Source organism: Podarcis tiliguerta (assembly GCF_965153285.1).
Source record: "Podarcis tiliguerta genome assembly, chromosome: 2".
NCBI classification, from domain to species: Eukaryota; Metazoa; Chordata; class Lepidosauria; order Squamata; family Lacertidae; genus Podarcis; species Podarcis tiliguerta.
Genome location: NC_139535.1, coordinates 62,420,041 through 62,441,086, shown reverse-complemented (window position 1 = coordinate 62,441,086; position 21,046 = coordinate 62,420,041). Strand labels below are relative to the sequence as shown.

The window sequence follows — 21,046 nt, the reverse complement described above, 5'->3', positions numbered from 1 at the left end:
GATCACATTTTGGTACCCTTTAACATGAAGAGTTGTTATATAGGAAACAAGCTATTTTTCACCATTTTTAATTGTTGGCCTTTTTGACACTTGTAGGCGTTCAGTATACAATGTTAGGTTTTGTTAATCACAGAGGAAATGAAAATGTTCAACAGATTTGTATATTGGAAAACATCCAAAATGATATATCTATATCTATCTGTCTATATGTATATGTATATGTATATGTATATAGGTTTCACTTACCTTAACAGGAAATTGCAAAACAGGCATTTTCTTAACATCATTTTTCACTAGGGAGACATGCAAGTTACATTCTAGAAAACGTTATAAAAAAACATTAACACACTGGAAAGAAGGTGGTGTGTTGCTCTAAGCTCTTTGAGGGCCATTTCATTCATTTTGAGGAGGCAAACTCCGGGATTGCTACAGAGTTAACCCGTATGATGTATATTTGTTTACATTCTTGCTTCTTGTTTTATTTATGTAGGCATTTGTGTAATGCCTTTCAGGGCTATATAGCCCTTTCAAGGCAGTTCACATCATAAAATAATGGGAAAAAGTAATTTCACATTCACAAACAGCAATAAGCACACTTCCCACAGGAGGGAGTGCCATAACAACTGGGCCACCTCTTTTTATTTATTTGACCACCTTAAAGTAAAATGTTTGTACCTGCCAGCCTGATAGACCATGCTAGTGGTCCCTCACACTGGGTCTTCAAGGTCAGGAAAATTCATATGGGTCTCCCTGGTCCCAAGCCATTTAGAGCTTTAAAAGTAATAACAATAGCAGTACAGAATCACAATTAAATATTCCAAGCACCTGGACAGATGCATTTTTCACCAGCTGAAGCTTCCAGATAGTTTTCAAAAGCAGCCCCACATAGTGTGTGTTATCAGTAATCTAGTCTGCCTGTAATGAGGGGATGAAATATTGTGGCAATATCTGCTTTATCAAGATGGTGGTGCAGCAGGTGAATCATCCAGAATTGATAAAAGGCGCTCCTAGTCACTGATGCTCTTTGCACCTTCATGGATAGTACCAAGTCTGGGAGAACCCAGTTATTAAGTACAGTAATCCCTCATTTTATGCATAGGCTCAGTTTCAAGTATTCCATGCATACATGAAAAATTGCATATACCCTCAAACCCTTGGAGCCACTCTGTGGCTAATGGGTGAGACAGAGAGAGAGAGAGAAATCCAAGTACTCACACAAAAGCATGGTAGGCAGCTTAAATGCTCTTTTGTGTCAGGTCTGCTTGGGGTTGCATGTTGCAAAAAGAACCTTTAAGCTCTCAACCTTGCTTGTGACTTGACTTGTGCAATTTCAACCAGGCCACCTTCAACTGCATATTGTTGAAACTGCATAATTCAAATGCACATAAAACGAGGGATTACTATACACCTAAAATGTTAATGTGTGAGGAGGTCCTAACTATGTTGTTGCTATTGTGTATAGGTTAGAGTAAAATCCCATGTACAATTGTGTGTTGTTCTGTTGCATAAAATGTTCTTCTGCTCCTTTCCAAGAAAACTTAACTTTGCAGGCTATTGGTTCGCATGACAAATGCAGAGACCGCAGAATGATAACAGCCAGCGCTTTGCATGGTAAGTAACTTTTATCTGTTTCCCCTTTCAAACTGAAGAATCATGTTTTGCATCAGAACAAAAATGAAGTATTTCTGACTTCTGTCAGTCCATCCAAGCTGAATCAGCAATTTTCACAGTTCTGGTGCAGATCTTTTGCAGAAATCAATTGTGCTTTTAGCTTGAGATTCTATTTTAATCTTTTTTGTGGTTACAGAATATTCATATTCTAGTCTGAACCCTTAATAAATGCAGTATCACTCGGGGGGGGGGGATAGACTGTTCCGTTTAAGATACTTACTTGTGTGCTTTGTAGTCACTCTACAAAGACATGTGCGATTATTAGATAAGGGATTGCTAACCTCCTTTGGCTTGAGGGCCATTTTCACCCTTGCTTAACTCGCCTGGGTCTGTATGCCAGTGATGGATGCCATCACCTGCATGTACACACACAGAATGGACCCAGCCACACACAGCTCCCACTCCTCAGCTGATCTGTGCAGACCAGCAGAGGAGGCGCGGTTCTTGCCCCCTCCATGCTCATCAAATGTTTGATCTGATTGACTGGGGAAGCAGCAATTCCCATTCCCATCGGGGTGCTGGGCTCGATGGAGAAGTTTAAACAGGGTCTACTTCCTCCCACTTTTTGCTGCTGCTAAATCAGAGGGATCTTGGGGTTGCGTCAGGGTCTTGGGATTGGGGTTACACTTCCTTGGTTTGAGATACTTTGTACCTGGATTCTCCAGCACAGGACGGAGGAATCTTTTTCATCCATAGGGCATTTCCCCTTCCTTCCTGGGCAACCAGGGGTTGTATGCAACTGGTGGGTAGGGCCAGAGACCAAAGTGAGTGGAGCAACAGATGTACCTCTAAGCTGTATCCCAGCCATTCAGAAGTCAGATGTTTCTCTACATCTGCATATCCATCTCTCCATCTAGCCAACCAAGAGATGGATACATTCCGAACAGGCAAAGCCACTTTGGGGTGGGGTGGAATATGGCTGGCGAAGAGCATGGTCTGAGCAGAGAGTCTGTGCAGAGTCTTTAAGGATCAGATAGGGAGCCTGGATTTTGGCCCAGAGGCATGAGGTTTCCCATCGCTTCTTTACTGTATCAATAACCTTTTGCACCAGTTTCTCACTTAGGGTCTTGCCAAATGATTTTCCAAACTTTGTTCAGCCATCTGTTGTATATTAAATTAGGAGGCCAGTAGAGATTCAACTTTTAGCTGTGTGTTTCTCTTATGGTTTTAAACACTGCAGTGCAAGATGCTAAAAAGAGCTGCTTTTTCTGGTGGTGGAAGAGCAGTGCAATATACTGGCCACAAACTGACAGAGCTGGCAAGGATCTTAAGAAAGGTTGGGCTGCGATGCCTTAAGGACCCTCATGAGAATCGCACCATGAAGTTGTGGAGTAGCAACTTGTCCTTTGGCATTCAGAAGAGACTTTATAGCCCCACTTGCCATAGATCCACTTGCCAAAAAGCAGACATGCAGGTTTCTCTAGAGTTCATGGCTGTAGAGTTGGCTACAGGGTGTTGGACAGAGAGCCTGACTCTAGTCTCTTCTGCCATCTTAAGTTATTGAGCTATGAAAAATGGAATAATCCTTGCAGGTGTCATGACTTTTAGAATTATTTTGGAATGTGTTTCAACATAGGTTAAAAAAAAATCTAAAGTAGATTTAAAACTCAGGAGGATACTGGGTCAGTTTTTCACACACACATTTTTTAATTCCTTTTGTATTTCTAAGCAAATGTAATTTGAATACATCTGCAAATTCCATTTTTTATCAGCTCCTTTAGTGGGAAAAAATGAAACGGAGCAGGATGATTTTAATATGAAAATATATTTCAAATAAGTCTCGTGTTCTTCACTTGCCTCCAGTTAAACTATACAGTGGGTGACATCCGGTATTAGTCATACTTAGAGCAGACTTATTTAAATCAATAGGTTTACTCTGATTTTGATATTGCCTCCTATTTCTATGAGATATCTAAAGTTTTGACATTGCTATAAGCTTCAAGAAGTATTTTAAGAAAGTACATTAGACATTTCAAAAAAGGAAGATTTGTATTCAAGTATAATCTTCAATACAGTTTTTTTTTACTGCTGCAGATTTGCTATTTGAAAATCTATCCCTGCATCATCAATACCATCTGATGATTTGTTTTTACATTTCCTTCCTCCGCACATGCATGAGAGCACACAAACAAAGACCACTCTTGAAAAAGCCTTTTCAAATAAGAATTGTGATTTGCATTCCCTGGATTTTGTTTTAACGCTTGACTTGTGCTTGGCACTCATTTTGCCAATCTGTGTGCAGTATTTTCTTACTGTGATAATCTATCAAGGCATTCATAATACCTGAAAAATGCATTGTGAACAGCTTGCTTATGACTATTGATGTGTGGCCCGGAACAGGTGGTGGAAGTGAGGGGGAAATCTTGGCTGCTGGAGCAGATATAGAAAATGAGTTACTTAGAAGGACTGAGGCTGGTTTGGGGTAGTGCAGAGAATAGCAAGAGTTGCACAAGTTTTATTTTGGAGGTCAAGGCAGTTATGCCAATGTGCAGCTCTTGGAGCCCAGAATCCAGATAGAAATGTTTATTTTGGGCGAGCAGCAGCAGCAGCAAGGTGGACTCATTTAACCATGTATGCTGCAGTACTGATAGGTCAATGTCTTTAACTATCCAGAATGTTTATGCATTGGTCAGTCGAGTCTGTGTGTGTAAGACACAGAATGGGAGAGGTAGATAGAAAGGAAATGATTCCCCCCCCCCCTTGACAGTGTGATAGGAGGCTGGGAGGCACAGCCTGGGATGGCAGGAAAAGGGTAGAGATCTTGTTGGCTGCTTGAACATATGAAAAAGTAAGTTATAGATGGCAGAGAAATGGAGATGTATGAACAGTCTTTATCTTCAGGGATCGACAATAGTGATGCCCTCTACCCCTGCCCAGCTCAGTCACACCATTAGGTTCCAGCATGTTCAATGGGAGTTATCCCAAATTTTCAAAAAGAACCACACATTATTTCCCAGGTATTTGCATCCAGTCCTTTTTGAAGTCATGGGTGGTGACATTTGGACTATGACTCAGCCACCAAGATGACATGGTCAAGCCCAGCACTGCAGGAATCACAACAGAAGTGTGTTTATACTGAAAATATATCCGTTAAACTTTTGGATCATTCATTGTCCTTTTTTGCTGACGCAGTCAAAATCTCAATGAAGCATATAAGGGCATCATTGGAGAAGTGCAGGTGCATTAAGAGTCTCCTCCCCTTCTACACTAGTGGTGTCCTCCTGAATAAGAAGACCACAGCAGCCATACTCCACTAGCATCAAGCACAGCATCTGAAGCTGTGCAGTGTTCTGCAATAAAAGGAGGGCTGTAAGGGCAGTAGATGAATGGTTGAAACATTCTAATCAGTCTCCACTAAATTTGAGGTGAGGATCTAGAAGAGCCACTTGATGTGGATGTGGCATCAGCCATGGTTGAAGTGTTCCTGATTGAGATAATGTCTGCTGCTATTCTACATCCAGTTGTATCTAAAACTCAGAAAACAACAGAACAGTATCTTCTACAGCAGAAGAGTTTGGATTTGATATCCCGCTTTATCACTACCTGAAGGAGTCTCAAAGCGGCTAACATTCTCCTTTCCCTTCCTCCACCACAACAAACACTCTGTGAGGTGAGTGGGGCTGAGAGACTTCAGAGAAGTGTGACTGGCCCAAGGTCACCCAGCAGCTGCATGTGGAAGAGCGGAGACCCGAACCCGGTTCACCAGATTACGAGTCTACCACTCTTAACCACTACACCACACTGGCTCAAGCACCTTGTTCTGGAAAACAATTTCCTTCTGAAGCAGCCACAAACCACCACTGCCACAACTATGAAGGCCACTTCCTTTTCTTCTGGCAATAATAAAGTAATGTCACATCCACTTCTTCACATCAAGGTGGCCCCTACAGCTGCGGCCACGCTAGATGCTGACAAATTAGGGAGCACAGCAAGCATGGCTGGCAAGTGTCCTTCTTTGTATGAGAGCCCAACTTAAATGACAATGGCAAATACCTTCTCAACAGCAAGTACTGCAAAGTGATTGTGTGGTTGGGGAGAGATGGAGGATGTTCAAAGGTTGCTACTACATTCCATGCAGTATCTGTCTACACTACAGGCGACTGCTGCAAAATAAGAGAAGCAGAACACATCAACAGCAACTACGCATTCTTCTAGGTTCCCCTCCCCAGGGCAATCTCCATGTCCATTGAGCAGGTGGGAGATGTGCAGTTGAGTTTGCATCAAGGTATTAACAATGGTTCACAAAGCCCTAAATAGCTTGGGACCCAAATACCTGCAGGAGTGCCTCTTCCATTACCAGGTAAATTGCTCCTTAAAATCAGGTGGCAGCAGTTCTTCTTGTAGTCCCCACTTGGATTTTGGGGAGGGTGGTTGTATATAGAAAGGCCTCCTTGGTAGGACTCCTACAAATGTATGCCATTATTGTTGGCCTAAAGATGTCAACTGAATACATTTCTATTTTTCCATAGTTTTGTAGAGGACATTTAATCCTCAGCAAGAATATTTGAATTGGTGTTTTAATGAGTTTCTGCTATTTCTTTTTAGTATTACAATTTTTTTGTTTGATGTACATTGCCCTGAATTCCTTTGGAGGAAGGATGGTTTATAAATACTTTAAATAAACAGAAGAACCGCTAGGAAGCAAACCTGACAACCCAATCACCCCACATGCTTCACAAGGTACAGTCCTGGGTGACGTTCAAGGAGTAGTTGAGGAAGGCCATACAGGAGAATGGGTGCAACTACAAAACAGACATATCAAGGCTGTGGAAGGTATTGATTCCTGATCACCTGGACCCACAGTCCCACGACACCTCTGGCAACTAGGTGTGGGGAGATGGTCCTCTGGAAATAAAATCGAGAGAGCATGTGATGGCCACCTGTTCTGCAAGAAAAAGGGTAAGAAGAAGCTTCCTCTTGAGTAGCAGCACTTTGTTTGCCTTTCTCCCAGGCGTACAAAGCTGTTTCTTATCATAGTGATCTTGGGCTATAGGTTCCAGGAAGCTTACAGCTTTCAGATTTTTCCTCCCTCAAGCAAAGAGATGTGCCACATTTCACATCCAGTGCAATTCTACTGCCTTTACATTTGAGCCTCAGGGCCAGGACAGCAAAGTTCAAAGGAGCACAAGTACCTTTTTGGTGAAACTGTCAACATCAAGCTGAATAAGTGCATTGAGGCTCTAGCCAATGAAGCGCTGATTGAAGTACCCCATGTGCAGTAGAAGGCCATATCCCCAATCTGCCTGGTTGGGACCACTGCTCACCACCTTCCTCCTCCTGTCTAGCCTGGAAATCCACTCCTGCTGCTTCTGCCAAGACCCAAATTAGGATGCAGGAGGAGCAGAGCAATGATAAGGAAGATGGCCCAAAGTGGCAACGAGCAAACCTGCTGATCCACTGTTTCCTCCACAAAGCAGGCAGCACAAGCAGAGCTTTTCCTGTTGATTGTAGGTCCCAAGATGGTTGATATTGATGGAGGGGCTTTTTTAAGCACTCTGGTTCCAAGCCAATTAGGACTTGATACACTGATGCTAACACCTTGAAGGGAACCCAGTAGTTCACTGGTGGGCAGAGCAGGGATGCTGGCTAGGACAAATAGGAGTTGGAGTCCAAGAACATTTGGAGGGCCACAGGATTCTCAGTTGTGGGGCATTTATGGTGGTGACTGCCTAATATTGCTCAGAGCAGTAGTTGGGGCACTGTTGCTTCTGCCTGTCATTGCCACCAGAAGGTACTGCCCAAGGCCCCATAAGACATGAAATGGGCCCAGCAGCCAATGCTGCCTTTCAGACAAAGTGATCAGGAAGGGAAAAGAAACAGGCCCATTATGGCCTGGACCAGGAAATAAGCTTTCTTGACTTTTTAAGAAAAACCTTGCATACCTAAAAACCTTGGATATACAGGCACAGCCAGTATAATTGGAAAAGGAAGACCTAACCAACTTTGGGATGTGAGTCAATCCGAGATGACTGTCCAGAGGGCAAATTGGATTAAACTGTGTAAATGCACCTGTGCTCACAAGATGTCACTCATTCTCACCTGTTCGCAAGTCACTCATAGGAAGGAAGCAGTGTGACTATATCTGCTTAATCAAATGTGTATATGCTGTGTTTTTGCTTTACTCCGAAAGCACACGGTTTCTAATTTCCATTGCTTTAGCTAGCAAGAAAACAAAGGTTGGTCATTGAAGTGGTCATCTGCTGTCACATTGGTTCAGTATTTCACTAGTGAGCAAGTAAATGTCCAAAAAGAAATCTTTAGCCTCAAAACTGAATGACATTTAAAAGAAAAGAAAAGAAAATATCACTAATTCCTATCATACCATGGCTGAAGTGGTGCATATAGTGCTTATTGTAAAAGGCTAGGTATTCAGTGCCCACATCTTAACAATAGACTATTGAAAAGGTACCGTAAATGAAGCTCAGACTGTTTCAATAGTACCACTGTTGATGGGATCCAGTCAAAACCATCCAGCAAGCAGTGAGTTAACTAACCAGCCCTTTGGAAGAGGAAATGGAGGGTTGTGCTGTCTGATTATATTGACAGCCACTGTGGGCATATATTAAGGAGCAGAAAAGTCATAGCTTCAAAGTCTGTGTAGCTTTGTAGCTGTCTCGCTTTTGTCTCGCAGTATCAAGATCCAGCATGCTGCATCAGATAGCCTTGCTGGCCACTGTTACTGTCCTGGGAGTCTTGGAACAAGGTAAGGAACATGCCACTACTATTAGAGACAAGTTTAATATCTCTTTTTAGGCAATATAAGCCAAATAAGATCTCTCAAGTTAAATGGGGAAAAATGTACCACTGATGTAGCTGTTGGGAGAAAAAGATGAACTTTAAAGTCTAAAAAGATAATTGACTTGCAACTCTTGCCTTATATTTTAGAGCGGCAGAGAATGTAAACTGGATTGTAAAGCCATACTTGCAGTGTTGATAATGGTGTAAACAACTTTTTAAAACATTTGTTCATTAGAATGCCAACAATTGCCTGAAGAAACAAAATTGTAAGAAGGGTCAAGATTAACTGAACTAAATCAAAGGGATAATTTGTTAGGGAATTTAGGCTTCTCTCATGGGAAACCTTGAGTAGTATAGTAACAAGATACTTGTTTAAATCTCTGTCTCCAGGAGTTAGAACAAAATACTGCATAAAGTGAGGTACATGGAATGTAAAGTGTCCCTGTTGCATCCTAGCAATTTCATATGCAACGGCAGATTAATACATAAAAAGGCACTCAAATAAACTTTATTCTTTTTGCATAATGAGCAGGGGAAAGAATAATGATCAAGACCATTCAAATCTGGCAACAATATAAAGAGACTTTAATGTGGATTTGATAGATAGCAGCCTGTTCCCCCCAAAAAAACAAAAAACCCCAACCCTTTAGTTGTGGTATAAACTGACAGTGAGATTTGTTTTTAATTCCTAAATTGACAGCTTGGCCAATTAAATATGTCAGCTAGAGTGGTGTGTTTATTGTGTGCTGATGTATAATATCTGAAAGTCTGTTCTGGTGATATGCTGGGAACTGTCTTACCCTTTTGAAAAAAACACCTGTTCATACAAGTGGGGTCTTCATATGAGGGGATAACATACAGAGCAAACTTTCATGAGTTTATGATTCTCCTTACAACAAAAGTAAAACTGTAGGTTGTAGGGCCCCCCCCCCCCAAAGAGGAGACTATAATCTCACAGGAGCTGATGAGCCCCACATCATGCAGTTCATGTGAGTAAACTGCCTGTTTTTTGTTACTTTGTTTTATTTCAGTTGTCTTAGCATATTTTTAGGAACCAGGTTTGAGTATTAAAAATAGAATTGTAGAAAATAATCGACTTGATGGAAACCTGATGGCAAATCAACAGTGTGTGTCATTTAAGACTGATCCTAATTGTAGTAAGTAAGATATTTTGGCACCTCAGGCAAACCACAAAGTGGTGCCCCACCTCCCAGCTAGGAAAGAAGGGGTGACTGAGTATGTACATCAGCAAGAAGCAACATGGGGATCAGCTGCCCCTGTGGATCCTGCCACTTGAGGTGGTTGCCTCACCTTGCCTCAGGGGTGGGCCAGCCCCAACTAACAGAATTTGTGGAGGCCCTGCCATTCCTTGTTCCAGTCCATCAGGCATGTCTCCCCTGTGCTACTCTGGTTTTCCATCCCCGCCCCCCAAACAGTCGAGTCAGTACCTCACTGGGCTGCTCCTGGGTTTCTTCCCTCAAGATTTTTTTTTCTTTTGTGGTACTTCTGCAAACTTTGGGGTTCCTCTGCATTTGCTGATACCTCCAATGTATGCATGGCTATGACTGTGTAAGGAACTGTACACATGCCTAAAAGGTAAAGGGACCCCTGACCGTTAGGTCCAGTCGCGAACGACTCTGGGGTTGCGATGCTCATCTCGCTTTTTTGGCCGAGGTAGCCCGTGTACAGCTTCCGGGTCATGTGGGCAGCTTGACTAAGGCGCTTCTGGCAAACCAGAGCAGCTCACGGAAACGCTGATTACCTTCCCGTCAGAGCGGTACCTATTTATCTACTTGCACTTTGACGTGCTTTCGAACTGCTAGGTGGGCAGGAGCTGGGGCCGAGCAACAGGAACTCACCCCATCGCGGGGATTCGAACCACCGACCTTCTGATTGGCAAGCCCTAGGCTCTGTGGTTTAGACCACAACGCTCCCTCCCCACAAAAACAAAAATAATTAAGTGCTTGTGCAGGAAGCCAGAGCAATCTTATCTTTACCTTGGAAAGGCAGTACCCAGGCTAATATGAGTCATATTTTCTATCTTTTAGCTTTCCCGTTAAAGCCTGACATCCTTAGTCAATTAATAAATCTCTCCCTTTCTTTTCTGGAATAAGTCAGTGGGGGTGGAGGCAGAGAAACATGAAAGTGAGCTGAGGAATGCAGGTCTTATAGAGTGCTTTCTGCAGCAACTAAAGTATTCCTTAAAGGTGCTCACAGTTAATAAATATTGGTTTATTCAGTTCCTGAAACAGCTAGGCTACTTTCCTGGTAAGGTAATGGTCCTCTAAGCATGGGCCATTAAGGTGACAAAGGAAGTCATAGTTAGAAAGACAAAGGCCAGAGATGAGAGTTGAATTATGTGAACTAGAAGCTAGATGCTAGCAGGTGGTGCATCTGGGAGACATAGCCATGCCTGATTTCTGTTGGAATCCAAGGCTGTGGCTTTGAGGGAAGCAAGATCCTCTTGGGGTGATAATGCTGTGAACCCCTCCATTGTAGGCTCAGGTTGTATATATGTGTAAATAAGCCTTCTATCATAAAGACACCACAGTCTCCAGAGTCCCTCATTTCAAAGGAAAAACAAAGGTAAGCACCTTTAACCCCTCGAATTTCACACCGCTTAGAGATTAGGGCGGCATGCAGCGATATGAATGAGACATGCAAGTTATGTGGAAAAATAAGAGAGCTGAGAGATTGAGGAGTCAAATTGGGAAAGGGGAGCTGAAAGACACAGTGGAGAAAAAGGAGCGAGAGTAGGCACAAAGTGAAGAAGTCATTTGTAAAGAATGTCTAGAGCATGCAAGTAAGATAAAAAGGCTGGAGCAGGCGCATGAATAAAAGTCACACTAAAAGCCTGAGGAGATGATGATGGAAGAGATGAAAGTGGCCAGAGAAATGAGCTAAGCATTACCAAGAGATGTTTGGGAGAGGAAGACTGAATCTGAATATAAGAGGCAGAGTGCTGGAGTAAAAAAAGGACATAAAATTAAGATAATCTAGGAGAAATTGATTCAGTGCCCGCCCCGCTGTCAAGATGTTGTGCTGCAAGGGCACAGTTCCTAAGCACTTAAAAGAAAGCAGTCAGCACTGAGATGGAGGTCATGGAGAAGGGAGCAAAATCATTGGGGGATTTTGTTTAACAGAGGGGCTTGGTGGTTGTTTTTGAGATATAATCATGTGTATTAACTTTTCTATTTGTGATTCTCTGTGTTTTCGTAAGCTGCTTAGAGGTTCTGGTGCAGGCCATACACATACCCAATTAAATATTCAAATAAAAAAAGAAGACCTTCCAATTCAGAGTAGGGTGTGTGTCCATCAGTCCGTCCTTGTCCCCTTTCCCTGGCCAGGGTTGAGCTCTCGCATCTTTTTTTCCAAAAGCGAAGTACCAGGGTGTATAGCAATTGCTGTTAAAGTTTTCACTATTAGATACATTCAGCCCTTTAGCCCCCTAGTTCTCCAGTCATAATATCTTGACTGCCCTCCATGGTTGTCACTTGACAGTGCAATGCGGACTGAGCATTCCCAGAGACCATACAATTCTTTGTCTATGTTGGTAGAGAAATGGAAAATGCAGGGAGTGGGTGGGCAGGAGATGGAATGGGTATCTTGGGAGAGCATGGCTGGTTGTCACTTCACAGTGCAGGACTCAGGTCTTGATTTTATTGGCCTTCTCGTGTTAAGCCACAATGCTAGGCTAAGGGCAGCTGGGAGCAAATCTGTGCAGTTGTGTTTCTAAGAAGCGATGGCCTCATTGGCTTGATTCTCTGCTTAATTCAGTGATCTTGAGGGGCTGCTGAATTATAATTTCACTCCTTACTAGAAACCAGGCATCCTCAACCTCGGCCCTCCAGATGCTTTTGCCCTACAACATCATGATCCGTAGCTAGCAGGACTAGTGGTCAGGGATGATGGGAATTGTAGTCTCAAAACATCTGGAGGGCTGAGGTTGAGGAAGCCTGCTAGAGACTGTCATTCAATAACTGATCTGATGACGGTGCCATTTCCATTAATGAAGATAAAAAGGGAGAGGGAGATGTTATACAGTCAACCATTTTTCTTAATAATCAAGTTTATATCTCAGGTTTTCACCTCTTGATTAGGGTAGATGGAGTGAAATCAAAATGTTAATTTAAATGTTGTAATTTTTCTAGCTTTCACTGCTGGGGGAAAATGTACAGGCTGTTTCAATTAAATGTTTAAAAATGTGAAAATGGTTTGGGTAATAGGGACCAAAACAACAGAGTTTTGTGGCTCCTTGAAGTCTAACAGATTAATTGTGGCACAAGCTCGGGATGGAGAAGCTGTGGCACAAGATGTTCTTGGACTCCAGCTCCCATCATCTTCACTTGGCATGGCCAGTGGTCTGGAATGATGGGAGTTGTAGTTCAGCAACATCTGGAGGGCCGCAAGTTCCCAATCCCTGGGATAACTCTTTTCTAGCCTTGAATCCACTTTGTCAGGTACATGAAACATAATCTTCAGTTGGCAGGCTATCTTTTTGCATTTTACTGCCACTGAACTCCAACCTTTACCTGTGGGCAGGTAAAGGTTTTACAACTGCATGCATCTGAAGAAGTGGACCTCCCTGTTCAATGGAAATTTTACTTGTTTCTTTTCCTAGTTTTTGGTGGCACTTGTTAGCCTGTTTTTGAACCTTGAGTCTACTTTTGTTTTATAGTTCTGATTTTGTGGTTTTACTATTGATAATGAGGTTGTTGATATTTTACTGCTATCTTAATTGTGTCTTGTAATTATACTTTATTTTTTAATGCAACCCCGCTTTGCCATCACTTGTGATAAAAAGTGGTATACATTAAAGAAAGGAAACGTTTTTTAGGTGCCACAAGGTGTCTGTCCCTCCTGTTTGTTTTCTGCCACAGGCTACAATGGCTCCTCCTCTTAGTTATGGGTCTTCATGCAGGATCTATACCCATTTCTGTTTTAGCGCCTTTACACTTATTCCCTTGATATCAAGTGTTTCAAAGCAACCCAAAACAAAACTGTGAACCCAAAATGAAGTATGCACACTAATCAACAACATAAATCTGCTCAGATTGCACAGTTTAAGCCTCTTGCTGAGAATTGTAGGTTTTTGGCTGCACAATTTTAGAATTTTTCAGGCACCTTTATTGCTGTTGAGAGGAAGGCAAGACAGGATAATGAGACTAAAGGTTAGTTTGCAAATGGATGATTCTGTAATGAATGAGACTTTCATTTATTACTCTTGCAAGTGAAATGTGAATGGTGCTTGCTAGTGCAGATGAGCAAACTATGGGCATACTGCTCATCCTCTATTGTGCAACTAGCTGCTATTGGTTGTTATTTAGTGTAATAAACATAATTTAAAAAACAATAGAGAACCCATTGTGCTTCATTGGGTGAAATAACTGGCTTCTCTTTCCTCCTTGTTTTCCTTCCCATCCAGCCTATTTTGCCATGCAGGTGATCTACGTTCGGCGGAAGTGCAAAGTCTCTCCTCCTGTGACTTCAGGTCCACCAGAATTTGAAAGGATCTTCAGAGCTCAGTAAGTTAACCTGCTTCCTCCTTCCCTTCCTTTCCCTTCCATGCCACCCCTCTCTATAATTTAATTTTATCTCAGCTTCCCACCCCTGGAGATGTGAATCTAGATTACTCCAAGTAGACATATCTCCCAATGGCATACTTCCAGTCTCGTGGTGACATTGGTTACCATACAGTCATCTACTTAGTTCCTAAACCATAGTTAGAACCAACTTCTATTGGCAACAGCAGCTGTAATTCTGCATACACATTTTATGTGATCAGGGTATTAACCAACCACATATTTCCTCCGCCCCCATTTCAGTCTCTCCAACGGGCTGCATAGACTGGCAATGCATCATCTCCAAAGGTTGCGTTTGAAAAATTCTTAGAAGAGAGTTGCATCAACAGGAGATGCTGTGGTCTTGTTTGGGGGTTTCCCACGGGCATGTGGTTGGCCAATGTGAGAACAGGCAAAGACATTTTGATGAAACCTTTGACCAGTTTAAGAGACTCTGACATGCTTGTTGGCACAGATGAGGTGCAACCACATACACTTTGCTCTTCAGACTCTTCATATACTACTTCTTGCCGTAGTTGTGTAACAACTGTGTATTATACTCACTGGCTTCATGTCTGTGTGATGTGACTACAAGTTCACTGAGTTTGAACACCAGACCTTCCATACATTGCAACATTTGTGGAACAAATAGTCTTGAGTTTTTGGCAGTTCAGTGAATGTTTAGCATTGAAGTGATTTCGTGGCCCTTGTGATTTTGTCCCTTGGGCAGCATTTTGGCCAGCGTGCAGCTGAATTCTGATGGCAGGGAAGAGCAAGCTGTGACTGAGAGGCTCTGCTTAGCAAAGAATTCCTACCCACTCACCTCTGCACAGCTCACTTGACCACCTACTCTGGTTTCTAACTGACACTTTCAAAGGAGATGCTAAAATTGCTTTTAGAATTCTGCAAAGACATCGTGACAGTCTGCATTCAATGTATGAAAAAAGGGGGTTCCAATTAACACATTCATTTTAAAGGTAGTAAAGCTTGCCATAGACTTAACAGTGATTGTCATATACCCTTGTGTCCACATGGGAAGTCACAAAATATATGGGGGGGGGGCAGGTAAGTTCCATCAGAGAAGATGCTGATGTTTTTACACTGAAATGATAACTGCTTAAGAGCAATCTGTACTTCACATTGACAGCCCCGTATCTTCAAAGTTCAAGGTAGGAGGGAACAATTTGCTTTGAACAAAGGACAGGGAGAAATGGAGGGCTTCACCTTTCCCTTATTGGATGTTTCCCTTTCCCTCTAAACCCTCCCCCCAGGTTCCAGACCCATTTTTGTGAAGTAAACATGTACCTGGAACACAGTTGTGGGCAAAACCTGCTACCCTCAATTTTCAGAGGAAAAGCAAAGTAGCTTTCACCTCGCCAATGCAAATTTTCTCTCCAGTGGGAGTTTTATGAGAGCAAAGAGGACCATGGGCCTTTATTGTACACAGCTGCAGTATAATATGTAATTTGCCTCTCAGCTGAATGTAGCCGCCTGCAGACTTTGCCATTCTAAAAATAAGCATCAGTCCACCCGCATCTGTTCATAAACAGACACACATGTGTGTCATTTAAAATTAAATGGGCTCTACTGTGTCCAGCTGTATCCTATTCAGACTTTTAATGATTGATGTGTGTACTGGTAATCACCAGATTGGACTACTGTAACATAACTTTACATCGGCCTGTCTTTCTGAAGACTGAATTGAAACTTCAGTCAGTTCAAAGTGTGCTAGTATGTCTCTCTGATGGATACAGTGCAGAGGAAGCAGATACTACCTGGGCCAAGATAAGTTCATTGGCACAATATCTTTTTTCTGGGCAATTTCAAACCTGAAATGACCTAAACTCTAGAATACATTGGGGAAACAAGTGCCCATTCCCACATGCCAACCTTATCCGAGATCTGGCTGACTGAAATAAGGGACAGGGCCTGCAGGGCCTTGTGAGTGGTGGCACCTATACTCTGAGATTTCTGCTCTGTAATGTACCTTAAGAGACTGTTTAGAGATGGTGGCTAATCAGATTTTGTTTTATTGTCCTGCTGTTTTGAATGGTTTCTAATGAATTTTAATAGCTATTTCATTTTAATTATATGTTCTATTTTATATATTTTTTGTTGGGACTGTCTCATATTTCTGCAGTGACTTGTCCCATGGGCTCCGTTGAGCCACAGTGTGAGATTTAAAATGATTAAATAAACCTCGTGTTGTTCTCCCATCGCAGTCCCCTTATTCTTTATTCAGCTCTCCAATGGCAAATATGTCCACCTCTGTTAATGCTGCAGTTCCATGATACCACTGCTTAGATCTCTTCCCTCTTGACTTCCTGTTTGCTCTTACATCCAGCGTGACCTCTTCATCCTTTCTCTTGAAAGCCTTCAAGCAGACCTTGCCCCCGCCTCTTTTCTTTCATCCCATCACGCTAACCTTTCAGAGTTCCTTGAGAGTGGCAAGTATACAGGCAGAAGTGATCCAGTCAGCACAGCATACATAAGACTTTCAAAAAGACTCCCCCATTCAGCTTAGCAGTCACAGAACAATAAGCAAGTTCCTCTTTTGGATCAGTAACTGGTTACAGAACAGAGAGCAGAGAGAGTATGCATCAGTACAAACTTCTGGGAATGGAGGAAGTAGAGCCCCGTCCCGTCCCGTCCCCCCCAGCATTGGGACCTATGCTTTTTCTTGGCTGCTCTGAAGTTCTCCATTCACAACCTCCACTCTTCTTACCTCTGAAGCTCTTCTTCTCTCAAATGACTCTACCCTTTCCCCCTTGCTGCCCTGTGTGTGCTTCAAGCTGCCTCTTAGAACACTTGTAGGGTGCCAGCTGTTCCTTCAAATTTCACCTCTCCTTTTCCATGAATGCTTTGGCACAACCTCCTTTGACCAAACTGCATCTAAGCCTAAGTATGTGCATTGCTGTATGGAGTTGCCTATGTGTCCCTTGTTATCGGTCTCCTTTGCTACCCCCACCCAGTTCCTCCCTTGTCTCCCGTTTGTTGAATTTTTGAATGCGAGCCCACTGAGGTTTTTTTCCTTAATCGTAACACAAGGCACACTGATGGCAGTATATAAGCATAGTGAATTACACAGCACAAAATTTCCCCTGTATTTTCAGTATCTCTCAGCAATAGAATCAACTTCTTTGTTCCTTTTTAACGAAAATCTTAAGATTCTCTGCATTCAACAGGAGTTCCTTGCTGCCGTTCCTCACCTGCCAAGTACCAGAGTAGTATGGCCACAATCAGATAGTACCTGGATTCTTCTCCCTTGTCATGTTCATGGCAGTGTTTGAGCATGTCAGAGCCTTGCATTTGCCTCATGAAATGTCAAGGAAGCATTAAGATAAGCCTTTTAGATATTCCAAATGAACTGGTACTAACTTTCACCTTCTAGCTAGAGGTCAGGAGAGAAAGGTTCTATTCCAGCCTTCTCTCTGACACCCTCATCTCAGGGAAGAGTTTTCTTTGCAGGGACATTCAGTCATGTAAAATGTCTTAAAGTGGTACAGCCCAGACACTGGTCCATTCTCTGCAGTGTGAACTAGACCATAGTGTTGCGGGTTGGAGATAAGGATAGTGTGCCCAGTGTGGGGTGCTTCATGATAAATCCAGTCATTAAATAAGCTGGTTAGGTGGGATATTATCCAGGGTCTAAGCCTCTGTAATCGTTGTGTGTCATCTCCCCACCCCCAAACTACAGATTAATTAATTTTCTTCTTTGTTTTGTTTAGAGCAAATTGCACCGAATACTTCCCAATATTTCTTTCACTCTTGTGGGTGGCTGGAGTCTTTTCCCATCAAGGTAAAAAGCAAACCTTAATTCATAAAACTCTTAATGTGAAAAGCATAAAACGTTTTTGTCAGCTAAGCTGCTGCCGCTGCGCTACTTACGCAGCTGCCAAATGATGTTTGTTGCTGCATCATAGGGTGGCACTCAGCTGCCGTGTCATGTCAGTGCAAGAGTTCTGCTTGTGCAATGGGACTTCCCCCCGCCCCTCTTCCCTGTCTGGTGTGGGAGTAGGAGAGAGGGAGAACTTTCTCTTGGGCAAGTAGAAATCATTGTGCTGGTGGAACAAGACACTTAAGTGTTCTGTTGGATTTCATCCTATGCTAACATTATTGCATATTTTGAGCAAAGGGTTCAAAGCAAGGGTTCTGCTCTTTAAATGAGGTGGCTTCATGCTTCAGGTTAGAAGTGGGCAACTTATTTTGCTTCTGAAGATCACATGTGATGGGTGGCCACTCAGGGGCCTCATTCCACTGGGCTGATGTTGGCTGTTGCCTGCACATAGATGTTTTATGTCTCTCATGTGCAGACACATGCGCTCTCTCTCACTTACACACACACACACACACACACACACACACACACTGTCGCTTGCACACATTCATGGTAAACATGATTGCTGCAAGTGTCTTTCACTGCAAAGTGTGACTAATATAACCTGTAAGTCAGGACCCAATCAGAGATACAGGCACACAGGGGGTTTAAGATGTCAGTATCCTGTCTGTACTTGACTTGCTTGCTGCAGGAAGCAGTGGTGAAACTACAGCAGTTGTTTCTGCCACATGTAATGTGTGAAGCCACTCTAACATGTTTTTACCCTCAGTTTTGCTTGCAAGTTTGTGAAAGGGTGAAAACAAATGCTCATTTGAGCCACTTCTTGAAAATGTTTTGTGTAGCATGTGACATAATGGCCCAATCCACATAGCAAGTCCTTTACTCCCCAAATTCCCTTTGGTTGTGGTAGCATGGTAATTCCAGAGCCTAGGGGGGAAATCTTTAAAGTTGTGTTTAAAGTTGTCAGGAGTGCTCTGATGGTGTTTCCTGCTTGGCAGGGGGTTGGACTCGATGACCCTTGTGGTCTCTTCCAACTCTATGATTCTATGATTCCAGGAAAGTCACTGCTGTCAGGGGGAGGGCTAAGTAGAATCCTTCTCCTCTGACCTCTAGCTGGGAGGTGCTATGACCTTCCAAGTTGGTGCTGATTGATTTAGAAGACCTCAAAGGCTTATTTTAAGGCTTAAGTCACAGCAAAAACAAGAATCCTGTGGCAACTTAAAACACTGACAAATTTAATGTGGCACAATAGCACAAGATGCTTTCAAGTAGTGATGGTGTGGTAAATAGTTGTTTTCACTATTAAGGCAAGGCTAATGCAGGGGCTGTTGTGACCTTAGACTCCTGCTTTGCTTTGGTTCCCTTCTCCAAATAACTGATGAATGTGGACTTCTGCAGAACTTTGTGTGCTTGGATGTATCTTGTGAGTTGCTGTAGCGTAGTGCTTAAGAGCAGGAACTGTAAGCGTAAGCTTTTGATGGGTATTTTGTTTGAAAATAGGGTCAATCTTCCCGAGTCTTTCCATAATAACTACTTTGATTGTCTCCTCCTATAGTTTTGGCTGCATGCTGTGGGGTTCTTTATCTGATTGCTCGCTATCAGTACTTTAGTGGATATGCACGATGTGCTCAAGGAAGGTGAGTTGTTCTAAGCACAATGCTCTGTGTTTTTCAGTGTGCCAGTCAGCTTCTCTCTCAAATAGGCAAGTGCCTGTCTGCCACCTCTGGATATTAGCTGGCATCTGCAGTCTTGATGGCAGCCTAACCTTGTATCCCTTCAGGCTACTGATGGGGGGTGGGCATACAGAGCCGAGTGCTCTTCCATACCAAACATATTCCTTACTTATAGAAAACTAAGTATCGGGGGGCATTACCGTTTTCCTGGCATCTAGATTTTTAGGTGTAGGCATGTGTTGTAGTTTCTTGATGCAGAGGTGCATTTAAACCCGTGAGCTCCAACTGCAGCCTGAAATGATACACCCCACAAACAGACTGACCACTTTACTGAGAGCAGTACCTTGCTCCAGCAACCACAGGTGGCTCACATTCTTGATCGCCTTTTTACAAAACCTCTTTGGAAAGCAGCCCTGCTTAAGGATGTCCCATGTCAGGAGATAATTGACCTGCAATCATCATGGAGGGGTGGGGCTTGGACTTGACTGATGACTTTCTTAGGAAAGAGAACAGGAAGGGGGTCACTGGACAGGAGCTTCATAAGTCCTGTAAGTGACTGTATGGTTACATCCCATACAGGTCCTCCTTCGTTCCCAGTTCCATCAGGATCCTGTGTTATATGGAAAACTTTCTATTTCTTGAAATTCTGTTTGGTGTTGTCATCAGAAATGGCCAAAGAAATTAGAAAAAGATTTAAAACCAGATTTAACAAATGGTACACATGAGGTTGTGAGAGCTAAAACTTTTCTATACCTTCAGACTAATTGCCATTGTCTCAAAGTCTATTTATCATATTACTATGGAAATCATTACCCGAGAGAAGCTTTTAATAAGTGTCCCAACTGACCACCCGATCCTAATAGCAACTAACATCTTGTGTTCTTGTTCCTCCCCACAGACTCGCCCCCTTGTACCTCAGTGCTGGAGTTCTTTGCATTCTTATCGGCTTGTCTGTGACAGGGCTCCTTGTCTATTTTGTGCCACTCCCACGTTTTTTATTCCCGAAGTGAGCTTCTGAGTCAGCTTCTACTGCCCTTCTGCTGGTAAATTATCCTGCTTATGACACCATAGGTTTCAACTTTCCAACATTCATTTCATTTCTTTAAATTAAAATGATTGTACATCTTGCTTTCTTTTTTAAAAAAGCAATTTTGTGATGGTACATTTTCTTAGCTGTGTTGTGGTTGCAGCAGTTTTTACATTAAAGTGACATTGGGTCAACTTCAACTAGTAGGAGAGAGTGAGTGAGAGATTTAGAGTAACAATTATTTGTATGTGCCAGCAAGTTTTGGGAGTCATCAGTGAGCTCTGAGGTGGCCAGCCCAGTTTGCCTCTCAGAAACTCTGCTCCAACATGATGGTTTCTAAACATTATCTGTCATAACCAAGCTGTGAACTCAGTGAATTCCTGTATGAAGCAAGCACTTACTATATCTGGTAAGGGTGAGGGCTAACCTGTGGTCTATCGGATGTTGTTGAATTTCAGTTTGTTTTGGTCTTCTCTTTCCCCTCTCCTTTAAGGATTTCTATCAACCTTTTCCTTTGCTTGAACCTTTGCTTACATGT

At 42.7% G+C, this 21,046-nt stretch overlaps 1 protein-coding gene across 2 annotated transcripts; it reads left to right on the top strand.

Moving 5' to 3' along the window:
• The first annotated feature begins 223 nt into the window (after positions 1 to 223).
• LTC4S (leukotriene C4 synthase) lies at positions 224 to 20,616 on the top strand. 2 transcript variants are annotated; one of them, XM_083428588.1, is made up of 6 exons: positions 224 to 1,611; positions 8,303 to 8,374; positions 13,835 to 13,934; positions 17,699 to 17,769; positions 19,364 to 19,445; positions 20,380 to 20,616. In XM_083428588.1, the coding sequence occupies exons 1-6, from the start codon at positions 1,479 to 1,481 to the stop codon at positions 20,489 to 20,491; spliced, it is 570 nt and encodes a 189-aa protein (XP_083284714.1). In that variant the 5' UTR covers positions 224 to 1,478; the 3' UTR covers positions 20,492 to 20,616. The 2 variants fall into 2 exon arrangements, with proteins under 2 accessions (XP_083284714.1, XP_083284715.1); XM_083428589.1 differs by lacking the exon at positions 224 to 1,611 and adding an exon at positions 4,396 to 5,865.
• The last annotated feature ends 430 nt before the right edge of the window (positions 20,617 to 21,046 follow it).

Bases quoted from the DNA above. Each gene is read 5' to 3' on its own strand.
- LTC4S (XM_083428588.1), top strand. From the start codon at position 1,479: ATGTACAATTGTGTGTTGTTCTGTTGCATAAAATGTTCTTCTGCTCCT. The intron at 8,375-13,834 runs GTAAGGAACATG...CTTCCCATCCAG, and splicing joins CCTGGGAGTCTTGGAACAAG to CCTATTTTGCCATGCAGGTG. The intron at 13,935-17,698 runs GTAAGTTAACCT...TGTTTTGTTTAG, and splicing joins GAAAGGATCTTCAGAGCTCA to AGCAAATTGCACCGAATACT.